Here is an 18,397-nt window from a genome sequence, read left to right on the forward strand (position 1 = left end):
ATTTTGTGAAGAGTCCGGAGCGGTGGATGAGGCGAAGGTATATGTGAAAGAAGAAGGAGGAAAATAAAAAGCCTTATAGATAAGGAAAACGACGCCGTTTCGGAGCTGGGGCCTCCTGGTGAGTTCGTTGCCTGGATATTAACGCCTCAGGTGGCCAAGGAACGAGCGCGACGTTTCTTTCCTTTTCGCGCTTCGGCCGCGGGGGGGGGGGAGTTAATAATGGTACCGCCCTTTTCTCTTGTTTCTTCTCCCGCCACTTTGGTGTCTCCCTTCCGGCCTTCGCAGGGAAATGGGAAGATCGAGAGATTCTCCCTCTCTTCCCCCACCCCCCGCTTAGTCCAAATGGTACGTTCCGAGCTAATTCATATGTGTTGCCTCTGGAAGAGACCATTGTACTTGGGCGGGGGAGGAGGAGGATGAATTAACTTGAAAGAGTTAGTTGGCGGTGGGATAAAAACCCACGTGAGGCTATTGGCTTGGGTCAGGAAGTGACATTTCTGCCTGCGTTCCCTTTCCCGTGCAGAAGGCATGGCGCCCGCACGCCCCTCTTGGCCTAATCCGGATTAGTGGTCTGATGTAGGCTGCGCTCCTGACCACGCTTTTCTGAGCTCAGTGGGGCTGCTTCATGAATAAACATGGCAGAAGAGATGCGGGGTGCGCCATATATATTCTGCATCTTAGTCCTCACAAGGCAGTGCACAACTGGAGGAGATCCAATTGAAATGCATTTGGGTTGTTTAATAATAATAATAATAATTAAGAGTTCCGAGGAACCAACAAGTCAGGAATGAGTGACATAAAAACAACTGGGGAAAGTGTAGCAGGTTGCAACATACCGAGTTTTTGAGGCTCGCTTGAAGGCTTTGTTAGCTCTGCAGGGAGGGAGTTTCAGAGCCATGGTACCACCACGCTTGAGCCCACCAGCCTAATAGCTTAGGGGAGGGCAGTAAGGGCTAAGGGTGGTCCTTTACAGAAGCTGGCCACAAATATTCAGAGCTTTACAGGTTAGCATCAGCATATGGAATTGAGCTTGGAAGCTCTCTAGTGACAACTGGAGTAAAGCTGCTCTTACATGCTCAGGTCTCCTGGCCCTGTATAGCCTTTGTGCCATTCAGCCTGCAAGACACTGCAAAATTAGAAGTCATACAGACTGTTGCTTAACTAAAGTATGCTAGCATCTTGCATAGAGGCTGTGTTCTGGGGATAGTGCGTAAGAAAAAACATACATACCGGTATCTGAAACCTCCTTCAAACTGCCCTCATGTGACCATCCTGCCTACCAAGCAAGGCAGAGAGCTTTAAAATTCTCCACCTTGCTTACCAAGTTCCAGGAGGCTCTTTGAGATCTTGTTGCTGGGCCATCCCAAGTTCCTGCGAGATCTCTCAAGAGCCTCCCAGAACCTGCTAAGCAAGCCCCGGAGATTAAAAGCTTTTCGCACTGGGAAAAAACAGTACAGAAGGCGCTATTAAACTGCCATGCATGCAATTAATTTGCAAGATTTAATCGCGCTTAAGGTGAGAAATAATGAACTTTTTTTTGTTAAAAAAAATAAAAGTTCCAGAGGATCATGTTTGTCACATTGAGAAATACAGTGAGAAGCAGGGTCTGTGCATTCTTTAATAAATAATCAGTTGCTGCAAAAGCAGAGTGCCTTGTGCACATCAATAGGCTGTGCAATCTTAAGTGTTTTCTTGGAGGTACATATTACTGAGCTTAATGTGGCTTGTTTCCAAGTAAGCGTAGATAGGTTTGCAGCAAGATTGTATATTATTGCCTTTCTCACAGAACCAGGACTCAAGGGGGTTTCAGAAACTAAAACAACATGGATAAAACACAGAAGTTTAAAAGTTATTAATAGACATTGATTTAAAACAATATACCGTAAAAATAAATCTACTAAAATACGATAGTAAAAGCAGCACAGAACTACTCAAAGCCCTTTCTTTAAAAACAGTTCTGAAAAGGCTTTAGGAATAAAAAAGTCTCCACCTGCCAGCGGAAGAACAGTTAGGAAGGAACCAGTCAAGCTTCTCTAGGGAGTTCCAAAATTTTGGGACAGCCACCCAGAAGGCCCTCTCCTGCATTCCCACCAAATGTGCTTGTGAAGGTAGTGCAAGCCAGAGAAGGCTGCCCCAAAGATCTCAGACCCAGGAATGCTTGTGGATAGATATGGTCATTAAAATAACCTGGACATAAAGATTATTTTTAGATTTGTTCATCTTTAGAGCTGCCACCCCACTCCTTGCTGCTTTTTCTGAAGAAGAAAGAAAACATTAGTAGTTCCATGGCCTGGTATAGATTGCTGTCATTATTGCTCTAGATTTTGTATAATTTGGGGTGGCCTATTATATTGGGTCTGTTTTGTGTGCTTAGCAATATGCAAGCTTCTGAGTTACACAGAGGTCTTGAACTAATCTAATTGAAGAAGTGTGCATGCACACGAAAGCTCATACCAAGAACAAACTTAGTGGTCTCTAAGGTGCTAAGGATTTTTTTTATTTTTTATTTTGTTTTGACTATGGCAGACCAACACGGCTACCTACCTGTAACTGGAACAATGGGAGTCAAAAACGCTTTTGTATATTGCCTTGCCAGCTGCAATTGATTCAGTACAGCTGCACTGCCTGTCTTGAATGTGGATTTGCATTTTAAAAGTTTTTTAATTGTTAAGGAATGAATTGGGTTCAGCTTTGGAACAGGGCTAAAGTAGGGTTAACTGCTCTGTTCCTGGGGAAGCCCACAATAGCCTGATCTTGCTTCATTGGAATCCTCAAAATCATGGCTGCTAACCATGTTGTTAGTTTAGAAGTAATTTGTACAGCACTTTTATTGGTGAAACATCATGTTGAGCTACCATCCTACTTTGAGGTAGGACATGGTGTTCATGTGGAAGACAGAGATAGGCAGGATCAGGTGTGCCAAAAACCCATTCATTGACTGGACAGGTCCGGGTGCTCACTAGCTTGCAGCACATAGGTCTTATTGGTAACTGTAGCACTGAACTAGTAGCCCATTACTGAAAATTCCATTCAATTAGTTGTATGGTTTGCAGCGGGAATGGGGTGGGAGGGAGGCATGAGTCTCCTGGTACCTTAGGTATGAAAGCTGAAGCCCGCCAAGTGTTTGTGCAAGATTGAACTAGCTTTCTGTAAGGAGCTGCCACAGGATTTGCACAAGACCAGGAGTTTGAATCCAAGTCTCCAGTGCTGGGTCATGCTTAGTAGAAGAATCTGAACGCATTAGCCATTCTCTCTCTTAACTTCTTCCTTCCATTTGGGAGAACTTGTACAAAAGGGTGAAGAGGTAGAACTGGTTGTCTGGGTTCTTCTGCAGGGACATGCATTGACCTCCCCAGTAATGTTGAGGAAACAAGGCTGGAAATCCCCCTCCTAGCACCACACATACTCATCACCTGTCTCCATAGTAGATCTGGTCCAAAAGAGCAGTTCGGTTTGCTGAAGCTGTCATCAAAAATGTGTGGCATCAACAACCTTCTACTGTTTTGCTTATCACTTTTGCCAAGTAATTCCAAAATGACCTGCCCCCTATCTCCCTTTGTTATTTTCCCTGCCTTGCTGACTGCACTAAACTTACCCTGTATCCTCGGGGTAATATAGCACAGTAGAGAAAGGAGTGTTCTGCTATGAATTTCTCTTCTGAGGACCGGGGATTATTTATTTAAAGTGTAAATCTGGGTGGTTTATGCAGTACTTCCTGGCATTAAATGCTGGGTGGGAAGGCGATAAAACAGATGGGCTCGAATTTAATTAATGGCTTATCAAAATTGGTACCAGGACTAGGATTGTTCCAGTTTTGAACATGATGCTAAAAAACCAGTGGGTGGGTGCATGCATTACACTTCTGGGGAGTGATGCATAGAGCATCAGGCTGCAGTGACCTCATGCTCTTAATGCTTATGAGGTTTGTAGAGGTTGCTTCTCCTTCAGTGCATGCATCAGAATCTCTTGAAGTCTTCCTCCTCCATCTTTGCTTCAGGGTATCTGTGTATGAGCTTCAGTGTACTCCACTCCTACCACAAGCTTCCTGGTGCCTTTGACGTCAGCTGTGAGCTTGGGGTAGCCACGTGGGACTGGCATTCTCTGCGGGGGGGGGGGAACTGGGAGATGTGGGCAACGTTTTTGGGTACCTGACTATCCTGTCCCTTATCTCTTCACAGGGCAGCAAGGCGAACCCCCAACCCTTCCTTAATGGAGCTCAGCTTCGTGGTTTTTTGTTTTAATTAAAAAAAATACCACCACCCCACCGCACGCACACACCTCCAATGTCTTAGAATGAGCGTTTTTATCAACGGTGGCTTTGCGGCCCGGTGGCCTGCAGTGAAGCCAGAGCTGGATTGAAGATGTTAATTTTGGGGAAAAAATCATTTTTTTTTCCTGCAGCAGCTGGGTTAGAGGAGGAATCTTAGCCTCGCATGAGATCCTCTCAGGCATTTTTAGAAATGGTGTTCAAAGGGGCTTGGATGTTTCCTGCCGGGAGCTCTCGCCTGGTTCTGCGTAACCATGGCTGGAACAAGAGGGTGAGAGGGGGGAAAAAAGGGACAGAAAAATGAAAGAGAGAGAGAGGAGAAAAAATCGTTACTGACTTTGACCTTTTACACTCCGGTTTTTCTAATGGGCTTTTTATTTGTTTTTTTACCAGCGAGATTTTTTTGGATCTCGCTACAGTAAGTTATTCAATTTTTTTTCCATTTTTCCTGCCTTTCCACTGATTCCTTTTTATCGTTGTTGCTAGTATTATTGATATTATTGCTACTATGATGGTGGTGACTGGACTATGATGATGTGTGTGATGGTGGTGATTTAAAAAAAAAATGACTGTGCTTTTTAACCGGATGAAAATGGAGTTTTTCTGAGTGGTCCTAACTGACTCTGGGCCTTTTAAACCCTTGGGGGGAAAACACAACAGGTTTGAAAAACGCATTTTTTTAAAAAAGTGGATGATCGCATTTAACTCTTTTTTTCCATCCCTCCCTGATTGCCTGGTGCTAAGAACGGAACCCAATTCTCTCCAGAACTTGTTTGAACATCTCAGGAAGTTCCTACACTTTTTTATTTTTTTATTTTTCATTTTTAATATTTCATTCTGTGCAATTTTTCAATGTTGCTGCAATGTGTCTGTGGTGCTGATCGCTCGCTAGCAGTGACAGCCTTCCCTTGGTCAGACCCGCCCCCTTCCTGTCTCGTACTCAGTTCCCATCTTGATTTTCCTCACACCGTCCCTCCTTAAAAACACCGTCATGGACGCCCAGTCTGGATTGGCAGAGGGCAGTTACCTGCGGAGCCTGCATGGAGCGACACCCCATCTTGCTGATGGTAAGGGGCTGAGTTGGCTTACTTCCAGGCTTCCAGCCATCTTTTTTAAAGGCCTTGCTGAAAAGAGTACACCTGCACTTCAAGCAAAACTGTTAGCAGATCTGAGTGGATGTTCAGGTCTTCATTGCCTTCTGAACATGCAGCCACTTTAAGGGTCAGAAGTGGGGGGAGGGGTGTTGGTTTGGGGAGCAAAACCAAGTCAGCAACCAAGCTCTTTATTGTTGCAGCGGGCTTGTGGGTGGGGGTGAACTGGCAGTTTTGTGTGGGGACTCTTTCTTTTTTTTTTTTAAAAAGTGGCAAACAACTAACTCCCAGAGTATAATTCTGTGTTAACATTACAGTGCATGCACACATACTTGGAATCTTTTGCCCGTTACTTGACCCCAATTAACAGATTTGAACAATCTCTTTTAACAGTTGAGTTACATATAAAAATAATTGAGTATGTCACAGTGCCCAAGTTACCTTGATGCATTGCAGAGATTAAAAGAAGTCTCTGCCCGCAGACTTATGATAGACATGAGAAAGGCAGGGCGGGAACGAAACAAGCAAGTTCAGGCAATAACTGTGAAAAGTTACATCATGAACATTATTAAGGGTAGTGGTGGTGGCTGATAAAGGCTCTGGTTAATAATAATAGTCGCTCTTTATGCCTTGGGTACAGCATGGTCCTGACAGCGACAAACAGAAGAAGTGCATGCCAGGTGCCAGCTAAAGTCATGGGGCCTCTCTTCAGAACTAGTTTTGCGGTCATAATATGGCTTTGCTGAGGCATGGTAACTCAGGATTACAGATGTGTAATCGGCAGCCAGCACATTTTGGTTTGGTTTGTGTGTCAAACCCATTCATTGCTACCACCATGGCTTGCTCCCCTCTGCTTTCCCTGAGAGCTGTAGAATGCAGAGAGCTTGTGGACCGGACTTTTGAAGAAAGCAGCACCCCCCTGCATCTTCTAAAAAACCTGTGGAAGGAAACCTAGTCATTCCTTGCCGCCTCCTCAGCTTGCTGCAATTTGCCAAAGCCTAATTTGAGAGAGAGAGTGAATGTTTATTTGTTTTCTTCCTGTTGGGTTTTTGCCAAAGGCAGCAGAGAGAGACTCCTGGCATTTTCTGCAAAATTGCAGCTTGATGTAGGAGAACACCTATGGGAACGGATGGAAGTGACCCTTTTATCTGTGCAGGAAAGGGAATAAAGGAGGGCTAATACCCCCCTTCCCATAATAGATAGATAGAAATTTTAAAGAGAGAACAGCAAAGCACAGTTGATGCTTTCTGTGGAAACACCTGGGAGCAAAATTACATTTCTTCTGATTCTGGGAGGGGGAGATCCCCCCCCCGTGAGTTGGACTTCTGAAAGAAAGTGTCAGCACCTCCTTGCTGCCTCCATCATGAATTGAACTGGACAGGAAAGAGATTGCCTCTTCATTCCTCCAGAAAAGAAAGAGTTGTACAGTAATTTCTTCCTTTATCCCTCTCCCCTGTTTTTGGCAGGAGGGAGCCATGGGCTACAAAAGCCCAACTTACAAGAGAAAGAGAGAGTGTTGTTTTTGTTGTTACTTACTGCATTTATTTGTTTCTTTCTACAATGTCTCAGAGTGACTTAAAATGATAAAAGCGTACATTATACAAAATTCACCAGAAAAATAAGACTACAAGTGCCCAGTAACATAAAAACACCTTGTTTCTTCCCCTGAAGCATTGGGTGGGGTGCTGGTGGTGAAGAGGGCTACTTCCCTGCAAACAGGACTTGGGTTGGAAGTGCAGGGATGGTCATCAGTTGGGGGGGAAGCAGTCACGTACAGTGAGGAGGCAAGTGGATTTATCAAACCCTGCATGCATACATAAGCAGAGTTTAAAGCTGGGTCTCCTCGGAGCCTTGCAGAGAGGGCTGACTGCCCTTGGCGTTTGGCCATTAGAATTGCTTTTGGTAGAGGATGATTAACGAAACACTCATCCCACCTTGACGTCGCACAGAAAGGTGATAACACCATAAATCTAATTTCTGTCCCTGTGCTTTGCTGCATGTTGTCAGTTCCATATACACCTTCTGCTGTTAATCCTGTTTCACTGGCCTTTGGCTGCAGTGTATGCTGTGACTACACACACACACACACACCATTTACTTTGTTTCTGATCACAAAAATCATGTGCTAGTCTTTGCCTCTGCCCAAACATAACTGCTAGCTGGAACTGAAAGCGTTGAGTCTTTTGAAAGATCATTATCCAGAGGTTGTTCTCCATTCTCATCTTCTTGCAATAGTCCTGTGAAGCAAGTATAGGCAGAGAGCATTCATGAGCCTCTGGGAGTTTCGTTGCTGGACAAAGAATCTGAACATGGACCTCCAGCAGCGAAACTTAACAATCAGTCCCCCACTCTGTGTTCACTTGATGGCTCGGGTCTGGGTTGTCGAGTATCACATGCAACAGAACCTAATGTGCCAAAGTGAGAGCAGGAAATTAAAAAGCATTGCCTTGTTGGATTTTTGTAAATAGCTTGGGGGGGGGGGGAGAATGTGTGTGCCCGCATGTGAGAGAAAATGTGATGAGCAGCGTTGAATGTTCCTCCATGCTGAAACTTCTTTCCCAGACTACTTTCAGATGTATTACAAGACCTCTGAGTTTGTACATAGATGAAGTTCCAATACTGATTTATGTTAGTTTCCACTGGTCGCTTTAAAAATATATCTAAGTATAACTATGTTAACTAGGTGTGAGCAAGAGATGTGTGTAGATGAGCAGGCTCCATGTTGTTGCTCAATGTAAGTGGTGAAATGAGGCTGGGACAAGAACCAGAATCTCATTTCCATGTTTAACAATGAATCTAAAGATCACAGCAAGGTCCTCCTGGCGCTTTTGTCGTAAGCGAGTTCTATAATGGAGGCCCCAAAGTTAGATAGCATTCCACTTGCTGCTTTTGAAAGACGTTGAGAAAACTGTGTGTGAGTTGTCTCACTACTAGAAATTCTGCTAGCTGGTGACTAAGCTTTTTGTATCGGCTTCATCTGCACTTGGGCTGGGTTTTCTGTAGTTGTGTTCCTTAGAAAGCTGAAGTAACAAAATTGAGTGCTGGGAGTAAAATTGATTCTGCCCACAATATGTTTGTCGTTGAAACAAGGGTCTAGCGGTTGAGTTTCTCTTGAGGACCAGTCTGACGTGATAAGAGACCCACACATCTTGGAATATCACTGCTAGCTTAGACCACAATATCATGCACAGCCTATGCTTGTCATGGGCACAGGTGTGTCTTGTGGGAGAATGTGGGTAGTTCCATGGCAGGCTGGTGGCAAAGCTACCTCACTTCCTTTAGTGCCTTATGAATAATGGTCTTTGCCTAATGGCAATTGTTTTGTTTTAAAGGGGAAATGCAGTTGCTTAGCAATACTGCTATACCTTAGTGCTTGCAGGATGGATCTGAGATTGTTCCAGCATGCCTCAGGGATGATAGCTTCTCGTTTCAAAGGGGGAAAGCGCTTCCTGCCAGGCTGCGTGTGTGTGTGTATTCTGTTGGCTGCGTGTGTGCAAATGTGTCAAGATGCTGAAATCCCGTGTGACTGCTTTCCTTCTCTGACAACCTTCCTCCTCCAGCACCAAGCCTGTGTTCCTGCTGCATACTTGAGTCATGGCCAGCAACGTCACCAACAAGACAGACCCACGCTCCCTGAACTCCCGCGTGTTCCTCGGCAATCTCAACACGCTAGTGTGTGAAGAAGTCGGACGTGGAGGCCATCTTCTCCAAGTACGCAAGATCGTGGGCTGCTCTGTGCACAAGGCTTTGCCTTCGTGCAGTACGTGAACGAGCGCAACGCTCGTGCTGCTGTGGCAGGAGAAGATGGCAGGATGATCGCAGGCCAGGTCCTAGGTAAGCGCCTTGTGGTTTTTCGCTTACCCCTTTCTTAGGCCTGGCTGAAATCATTGACCAGTTCCTTTTGTCAGAGCCTCTTCTTGCTTCTCTATTGCCTCATTTCACTACTTGGAATAACAACCCCACTCTCTGCTAGCAGAGCCAAAACAACTACATACACAACGAGTTGGAGGTGGCAAGTCTATAAAGAGGAGAGCAAGGAAGTCAGAATTACAGCTAGATATTGAGCTGTGAGAGTGCTGCCAATGTTTATCTTATTGTGTTTTATTCCACTCCTTTCAAGGTACAGTTTCTTCTAAGGCAGCTTACAAGTAACATCAAACATGGTAAACACAGCGCAACATCAGACAAGGTGGGGTACAAGCCTGTCTTTTCTAATTTTTCTAGCTGACGCATTTTGAAGCCGTTATCAAGTGTACCCGAATTCTAATTATCCATTCTACAGGATGGAGAAGGAGCAGGTTCTGATTTCTTTTTCTTTTTTTCATCTGCCTTTCTTTCCCGAGATCCTTCCAGGGCTGTTGGTCATTTTGGGCTGGTGAGGAAGAGAAAGGCAGCTTGGAGCCTTGATTGGCTTTTATGGAAATAAGGAATGTTGATCACCATGTAGAGCTAGCCTTTGGGTCAGGTTTTCATTTCTTCCTCTGTATGTGTGGTGTTTTTGTGTATGTTTATGGCACTCCTCCTGCTCCTCACAGCATCCAAGTGGTGTTAAGCTAGGAGAGTGGATGCTCCTAGCCTTGGATGCCTTGGGCAAGTCAGGGGGGATTGAACTAGGGTCCAGAATGTTACAACCCAGCTCTTTCTTGTGGTTTCCCTTGTCTCCCCTTTTGAGACTAACTTACCGTATTTCCGGAGTATAAGACGAACTGGGAGTATAAGACGACCCCAACTTTTCCAGTTAAAATATAGAGTTTGAGATATTCTCCACCCGCGTATAAGACGACCCCCGACTTTTGAGAAGATTTTCCTGGATTAAAAAGTAGTCTTATATGCCAGAATATACAGTATATGTATTTGGCAATGCTGGGATTGGTGCAGGGAGCCTGGCACCAATCTTCTTTTGTGCTACTCTACCCCACTCCTCTCCAAAAGCTGAGCAGGAGCAGGCAAAGCATTTTTTTTATTGCTCTTTCAAGGCAGTTCACCGGTTTGCCTAAGTACAGGGAAAGAAGACACAACTTGCGTAGCCAGCATCCCTGTAATACTGTAATTGGCTCATTGTTTCATTAGGCAAGCCTTAAGAGTGTTTATGCAGCCCTGTTTGAAAGCCACAATTCCAATCCCTCCGTTCAACAAAGCCACATCCCTGATCTTCAGAGAAACCAGCAGCTTGGTCTTTTCTCCCCTGCTGCCCGTAGCCCTGTAAAATAACAGTACAAGTAGCTTAATTGCCCACAGATATTAACTGATTAGTTGCCCATTCAATCTGTTAGTAGTCACATAATGGCATATCGGTGCGCTTCCATTTTAGAGTAGCTTTCCTGCCTAGTCACTGGGACACACTTTCACTCTGCACATGAGTCTTCTGAGCAGCTATTTACAAGCTTGCTCCAGGGCAAGCTCAGCCTTGCTTGTCTTTCATTCCAGTGTTTCCTCTGCCAGGCAACATTTTCCTGCCACTCTTCCCCCCCCCCACAGGTGTTGTGGAAAAACAATTGTTTGTTTGGTGTAGCCCATCCATCCTTCAGTGAACCCTCTTACTTTGGAAGTGTTGCTTAATATATTAGTTCTGTCACTATGTGGCTTAGATTTGCTGCAACGGGAAAGAGTTGCACTTTTGCACCCAGCAGTAAGAAGCTGAGTGTCTGTGTTGCAACTGCAGGTGGCTGAAGATCCTGGCTGAGACAAGATGTCTTATTCAGTATCATTTTTTTGCCAAAGACAATGCCTTTTTTGGTGTTCCTGCTTAAAGTTAATGGCTCATAGCTTGTCTTCTACCCTCCCGGCTCTCTTGCGACTGGGCATTATGTTGTCTGTACCTTTTAGCAGCGTATCCTATACCAGGGTTGGCCAACTCCAAAGAGACTGCGATCTACTCACAGAGTTAAAAACTGACAGTGATCTACCCCCTTTTGGGGGGGGTTTAGGTCAAAGTTGTTAAGCTTTTTTAGGGAGGAAAGCCCCGTTTTTTAGGGGTTCAGTTCAAAGTTGTTGGGATTTTCTGAGGCGGGAGGAAATCCCTGTTTTTTGGGGGGGGGTGAAGGGCTAAAATGTTGAGCATTTTTTAGGGGAGCCAAAGTTGTTGAGCTTCTTTGGGGGGAGCCAGTGATCTACCAGTGATCTACCACAGATGTCCAGTGATCTACCAGCAGATCACGATCTACCTGTTGGATGTGCCTGTCCAATACCATCTCTTAGGGCAATGTGTTCCATCCCATAACAGAGAGAGCTCAGCAACACATTAGTGCCCAGATGTATGGCAGGCTTCGATTTGTTCCAAGAGCTGTGAGATGCCGGCTTTCAAAATGGGCATGTCTCTTTCTGTGTGTCTCTGTTCAGATATTAACCTGGCTGCCGAGCCGAAGTTGAACCGGGGCAAAGCTGGGGTGAAGAGATCGGCCACAGAGATGTAGGGTCAGTAGCCGCACCACCTTCTCCGTCCCCTCTAGTCAGGTCGGGGACCCTTATGTTTTTCCCCATTATTTTACATTTCTGTTCTTTTTATTTCTCTGGCTTTGTGCCCTGTAGTGAGCAATGTCTCTGTAGTCTTAATTGTCTAGCTGGTTGCAAGGAAATGAAGCTGAGTGTGTAGAGGTGTGTGTATGTGTACATGTGCATGTGTGCAAGCAACTATCCATGTGAATGTGAGAGGCCATGTGGAAGAGTGTTTTTTTGTACCTGCAGGAGTTACTATTTGTTATCTTGGATCCCAGCGCAAAGCTCAGGTGGCTTTGAAGTGTGGGTGACAGACAGAGGGATTGTTGGATAAACGCAGGGTTGCCTTTGCTCTTGCACTGTGATAACTGTGTTTAGCCTTGATATGCCAGACTGGAAATGGACTCCTGATAATGGGAAGCGAACGGATTGCCTGTTCCCTTCAGCCCTCCTGAGCAGGATTCCTTTCCTGGTGGTCTCCCTGAGACCTGACCATGTTTCATGTGCTTTGTCTTTCAGGTCATCTTTTGACCTGGACTATGACTTCCAGCGTGACTACTACGACAGGTAGGGTTTACCTGAATGCTGTTTGCTGCGTTGTACATGCTTCGTTCCTTCTGATAGAAGAGGAAGGCACCAGTACACTGTTCTGTTGTGTCAGCATCAAATAGATGAGGCCTTTCAATTCCCTCCTTCCAAAACATTCCAGGTGTAGGTTCCTTTTTCTGGCATAGAGTATAATGACCTGAGAATGAATTTCCATTTTCGCTCAAGGCACTTAGCCAGATCCTGGGTTCCTGGTGGCGCTTGTCATATTTTTAAGAACCTTCTGCCGTTAACGGTGAGGAAGACAAGGGGATGCATAGTAGAAGCCGTAGGGATGACTAGGAATGGAGATGGCAGTTCTTCAGGAGGGCAGTGTTTGAGGGAAAAGTGGAGGCATCTTTTTCTTTGGCCAAAAGGAGTCTGGGGAGGAAGAAAGGGTTTTTGCAAGGGGTCGTAGGTCAGTGGTAGAGTGCCAGGTCAGTAGGTAGAAGCTCCTTGAGTACCTCCCTGCTGTCCATTCGTAGGGCTGCAAAAGTCCCTTGTCAGCAGTCCTGAAGAGCCTCTCAGTGGAGGCTGGTTCATGGGGGCAAACAAAATACTGTCCCCACCAACTCCACTGGCCCCCACCCATCCTCTTTCAACCAAACCAGGGGTTGGCTCTATCTGCTACCTTCCTCCTCCTTCTCCATCTCTTTGTTGTCATTATAGAACTCAGAAAGGAGGAGGATGAATTAGTTGGCCGTGCCTGTTGCTGGCTGTGGCTGCACCTACCTTCTTCCTGCCAGTCCCCTTGGGGGACCAGCCGCCACTGAAGCTGCTGCCAGTCATGGTGTCCCAATGCCAGGACTCTTGAGTTGGTAGAAAGCAGCTGCCAGATGGACGGGGTATAAATAATAAAATTATTATTTCTATGCTGCAAGGATCTGTCTTAACCTTCTTGCCCAGAATATCTGCCTGATCTTCTCAGGTTGGTGTAGGGAGGGAGCTTTCCTGGGACACTTACCCATGCACAGCCTGGGAGCCACCAGTGAGCCATTGCCCCTTCCATAGATCTCCGGTGCAGTTTGCCTCCAAATGCCAAGAAGGGAGGAACCACAGCCATTGAGCTTGTGCATGAGCAAGAAGCAGATTGAACTTACATGAAGGAAGATGTCGCCTGGTTTTATTTTTGGGAGTAGAGGGATGCATGCAGAACGGACGAGTCATCCTCATGCGACTTCACGGAACAGGATTCTGTGGATGAGGAAGGTCCTTGTGTGCTACAGGCCTTACAAGTGCTATGGAAGTAGATCCTGCTCTCCTGAGCGAACTCTAAAAGGGAGTGCTATTGGTTAGATCCCATGAGCAAAACAATGAGTTTTGAGAGGCCCAGGGCAGAGGATGCACACATGCAGTATAAAGCACAAAGAGGCAGTTTCAGTAGGGAATTGAGTGCTGGCTTCTGACGATGGCAGTTTTCTCTTGTGCCCCTAGGATGTACAGCTACCAAGCGCGGGTGCCGCCTCCGCCTCCCATTGCCAGGGCTGTGGTGCCCTCCAAACGCCAACGGGTTTCTGGCAACACCTCCCGCAGGGGCAAGAGCGGTTTCAACTCGAAAAGTGGGCAGCGGGGGTCGTCTTCCAAGTCTGGAAAGTGTATGTGTTGAATTTTCTGGCTAGGCGCAGGTGATTTGAGTGGGGTGGGGGCACTTTCTCTTGCACAAGGACTTAAACTGGGATTCAGAAAAGTCACACAAAGTGCCACTTGGTGGTTAAATGTTGCGGCAGCCTTACATAAAATCCTTGGGGATTGGCTAGAACTGTTCTCTTGGCAAGGCAGAAGGACCATTTGGAACTGGGGTGTGCAGAAGGTAGATCGGGATCTACTGGGTATTGTGCAACAGATTCTGCTTCCCACTCGGTTAACAATGGCAGCAACTGAAATGATTCTTGCCACCTGAATTAGGCTACTGAATTATATATAGTCAGGCGGTGATTTCGTTTGTGAAAAGGCCATAAGCTCAATTCAGTCCTGGTGGTACAAAACAACCCAATTCCTAGGTTCAGATGCACCCTGCTCTTGTAATTCTAATTATGTTTTTGTACTTGGATTTTGCTGGAAGACTTCTAATTAACAAATTAGATCCGACAAGTTTAAAGTCTTCCCTGATTTGAAACGGGGCCCTGCATGCTGAAGCTGGCAGTGGCCAGGGTTACCCTCTTGCCCCCCTTTTCTCTCTCTTTGCCCAGCAAGCTGCTGGGAGAGGGTGAAGTCTGAGGCCTGTCCTGGTCACATGCTGTGAGCTTGGGCTGAAGGTCATGTGTAGCCCTAGGGCTGCAGGTTTCCAATTCCAATTCCTGGAGTAAATTGCTGACTTGCCCATAAAGAGAGTGAGAAAGTTTCACTACCCCAGACTGTTCTCTGTCCTAGTTTCAGAGGGACACCTGAAAACTCCTGGCAACAGTTGCACCTTTCTTTGCTTTTCAGCACTATTTATTTCCCTATCTCTTTTTAATGGTGGGTTGAGATGAAGGAACAGTGGGGAAACCTCCTCTCCCTGGGATAAATGCTTCACTTAATCTCCAGATTTATATCTGTGTTAGCCGTCTTTCAGCATCTGTTGTTGAGATGCTGAATATATTTGGCATATGCATTGAGTGCCTATGTTCAAAAAAGCTAAGTCTTGGGTATCAGTGCTTCCAATAAACAGTGTGCTCCTGTCCTTTTTATTTCAGTGAAAGGAGATGATCTGCAGACCATTAAGAAGGAGCTGACCCAGATTAAGCAGAAAGTGGATTCCCTGCTGGAAAGCCTGGAGAAGATAGAGAAAGATCAAAGTAAACAGTCAAATGAAAGGGTTGGGAGGCGGGGGGAAGACCCTGGAAGCCCTTCATGGGCTTGGGACTTTTGGGGGGCTGAAGGTTGTGGGAATTTGGCTTGAAGCATCTCTTCAGGCTTTATGCTTCCTCCCCAATAAAGAGAGCACCTTGTTTGGGAGGGAAACGGGCTGTCTGGGGACGCATATCTGACTTGCGTAATCGTGGTGGTTTTCTAGGTGGGCTTTGGTTTTGAGTTTCCAGGAGAGCAACCTTGTGATGCTCCTTTGCTGCTCTTCAATTTAACAGCTGTCCATAGCTAGGAGGGCAGCGCTATGGCCCCTCGTCTTTATTGTCGGTGGGGAGAGCAGCCACCTTGCCAAAGCCCTTTGCGTACAGCCATAGTTCTCCACAACAGCCTTGCAAATGAACCCATGGCAGCTGCTTGCTCACAGATGTGTCGCAAGCTGCCGGCCCCACCATGCCTTTGCATAGGTGGCCTGACTAGGAAGAACCAACCTCCTTCCAGCTTATAAAAGCTCTTCTGCCTCTGGGATGTTCCGGCTCACCAGAGGCGTTAGGTTGGCTTGACGAGTCTTGATGTAGGAAAATTCCACGTGGGGCAGCAACCCCAAGAGCTTAGGAGAGCAGGCGAGCGGTTCCGATACCCTGCTGGACCCCTCCTCTCTATATCCTCCCTTCCTAGAACTGAAGAATGACAAGTCTGAGGAGGAGCAAAGCAGCAGCTCGGCCAAGAAAGAAGAGAGCAATGTCAAGATGGAGTCTGAGACTGGGGCAGATGACTCCGCTGAGGAAGGGGACCTGCTGGACAATGACGACAATGAAGACCGGGGAGACGACCAGGTACGAAGCTGGAGGCGGCAGAGAGCCAGGAGTGAGGAGCGCGGCTCTCCCTGTTTGCTAACTCGGCCCCTCTGCCTGTCCCCTTCTCTCTCTCAGCTGGAGTCCATCGAGGGGGATGACAAGGAGCCCGAAGAAGGCGAAGACGACAGAGACAGCGCCAATGGCGAAGACGACTCCTAAGCGCCCAGCACACCTCTCCTCTCTCCTCCTCAACAAACACCGACGTTCTTCTGATATTGAGCCTCTCACCAGCCCCTTGTCGGCTGCCTCCTCACTGCCCTCTTCCCTCCCTCCTTCCCAGAGCCCCGTGTGTTCATGGCGTGTCTTCTGTTGCATCTGTCCTTTCTTTCTCCTCCCCCCGGCCAGACCCCCGAAATCTCTCCTAGTAGTTCAGTTAAATCCCCTGTAATTCTCCTCTTTTAATTTTGATACCTCTTTATTGACTTAACAATTAAAAAGGACGTATTGTTTTTAAATGGCTTGCCTCTTGTTTATTTGTGAGGAGGGATCGCCTTCGCATGCGGGCTGTGCGAATGTGTGATGTTGCCGTTCTTAGCTGCAAAGGCTAACCTTCAGTACTCTGAGGCCAGATTCGAATCACGTCCCCTTTTTAAAAGGTGGTGTGTGTGTGTGTGTTAATACTGGTTTTGAACAGTCACCAATACATTTTCAGAGCTCTACAGCTGACTTCAAGGCGGGTGATAGAAATGAGAAGACTGTCATTTGGGTCCACACTAGGCTTCTTGTTGAGAAGGAAACGGTAATTGTGGACAATTGCGTGTCTTATAAATTCACTGTTAGTCACTAATATTTTCTTGGTAATAGGGTATACTTTGACAGTGTGCGGTCGTAAAAGTAAGCAAATGCCGGTCTCCTTGTAGAAAGTGCTTATTCAGTTAAAAAATTAACCCCCCCCCAAAAAAAAAAATGGTGGCAGCAAGAATTACTGAAAGTTTTCTGAAGTGGCTTGAGCACAACATCTTTGTAAAACACATGGAAGAGTAGCTTAACATTTCCATTTTATTACCATCTGAGAGCCAGCAATGCTGCAGCTATTTTCCTCACACCTAGTAACAGTTCTGGGGGCAGAAGGTGTTAGGCAGGGAAGAGGTTAGAACAGGGGTCAGCAAACTTGCAGCAGAGGGGCCGGTCCACAGTCCCTCAGACCTTGTGGGGGGCCGGACTATATTTTTTTGGGGGGGGGGAATGAACAAATTCCTATGCCCCACAAATAACCCAGAGGTGCATTTTAAATAAAAGGACACATTCTACCCATGTAAAAACATACTGATTCCCAGACTGTCTGCGGGCTGGATTTAGAAGGCAATTGGGCTGGATCTGGCCCCCAGGCCTCAGTTTTGCCTACCCATGGGTTAGAACGTGTGAGAACCCCGCTTGAAAGTTGTGATGCAAACGTGGTTAGTAATGTTTTAAAGAAGCACTTGGCTGCAAGCATTGCTGAGGTAACGACTTCTGTGTTCCTAACTGCAATGTGTGTTGTGCATTTGGCATGGTCTGGCCTCCTCGATTTCCCTTGTTTACATTATGGCGTAAGTGAACATCCCGGGGTCTAAACACTGAGCCAAGGAAAAGTGATTTGTAGAGCAGGATATCCAACATGAATGTACAAAAAGCCACTCAATTAACGTGTGTTTTGTGTGTTGCTGAACGAGTTTGAAAGCAATGATGGCATTGACACACCAGAATAGGAGAACGCCAATCATTTAAATCTATGCAGCTGCATAAAATAAGATCCAGCTGTTCCTCTAAATGCTTACATTACAATGTCAATATCAAACAGCAATTTATGCCCCAGCCCTGTTTGTAGTTCTGCATTTCTCTGTGAACCACCCTGAGATCTACGGGTACAGGGCAGTATACAAAATTAATTAATTAATTAATTAATAATAATATAAGCTTTAATGGCCTGTAGCTTCTCTTTACAATTAGCCTTAATGTGTGGAGCATAAAAGCATAGCCACAAATAGCTGCAATATGAGAACTAAGTGAAGCACTTGCAATGGATAAAATGAAAGATCTTGCGTGCTGTTTTGTTGGCCTGGCCTTCTTTTGCAGAAAAATGTCGGCTTGTAGTCAACTTTCCCCAAGTTAGGGTTGGGAATGTGGGTGGTTGTTTTTCCAGCCAGAGGGCTGCAGTGCCTCATGGGTAGTAGTGCAGGGACCACATGCTAGTGGTGAGTAGGGCCAGGGCAATTGGTAATATAAAATACCAACAAACCCCGCCCCCCCCCCCCAAATCTTCTACCATGCAAGGCAAAGACTTAATACAGGTCAAGGGCATATGACATCTATGCAAATATCCTCCAATAAGCAGAACAGGGCCTTGGTGAGGGGTGTGCCCTGTGCAGAGTTGCAACAGACTTGTATTCAGCACTTGG

General features: G+C 46.2%; 1 protein-coding gene across 1 annotated transcript; it reads left to right on the top strand.

The window, feature by feature from the left end:
• Positions 1 to 16,474, top strand: LOC117058106 (heterogeneous nuclear ribonucleoproteins C1/C2-like). The gene is given in 11 exon segments (XM_033169047.1): positions 1 to 118; positions 8,919 to 9,033; positions 9,035 to 9,071; positions 9,074 to 9,097; positions 9,100 to 9,192; positions 11,698 to 11,767; positions 12,313 to 12,360; positions 13,813 to 13,973; positions 15,054 to 15,155; positions 15,841 to 15,998; positions 16,095 to 16,474. Coding segments are annotated over 10 exon segments (858 nt in total). The 5' UTR covers positions 1 to 118; positions 8,919 to 8,952; the 3' UTR covers positions 16,179 to 16,474.
• Positions 16,475 to 18,397: the final 1,923 nt, after the last annotated feature.

This window comes from Lacerta agilis, chromosome 14 (assembly GCF_009819535.1).
Source record: "Lacerta agilis isolate rLacAgi1 chromosome 14, rLacAgi1.pri, whole genome shotgun sequence".
Lineage (NCBI taxonomy): Eukaryota > Metazoa > Chordata > Lepidosauria > Squamata > Lacertidae > Lacerta > Lacerta agilis.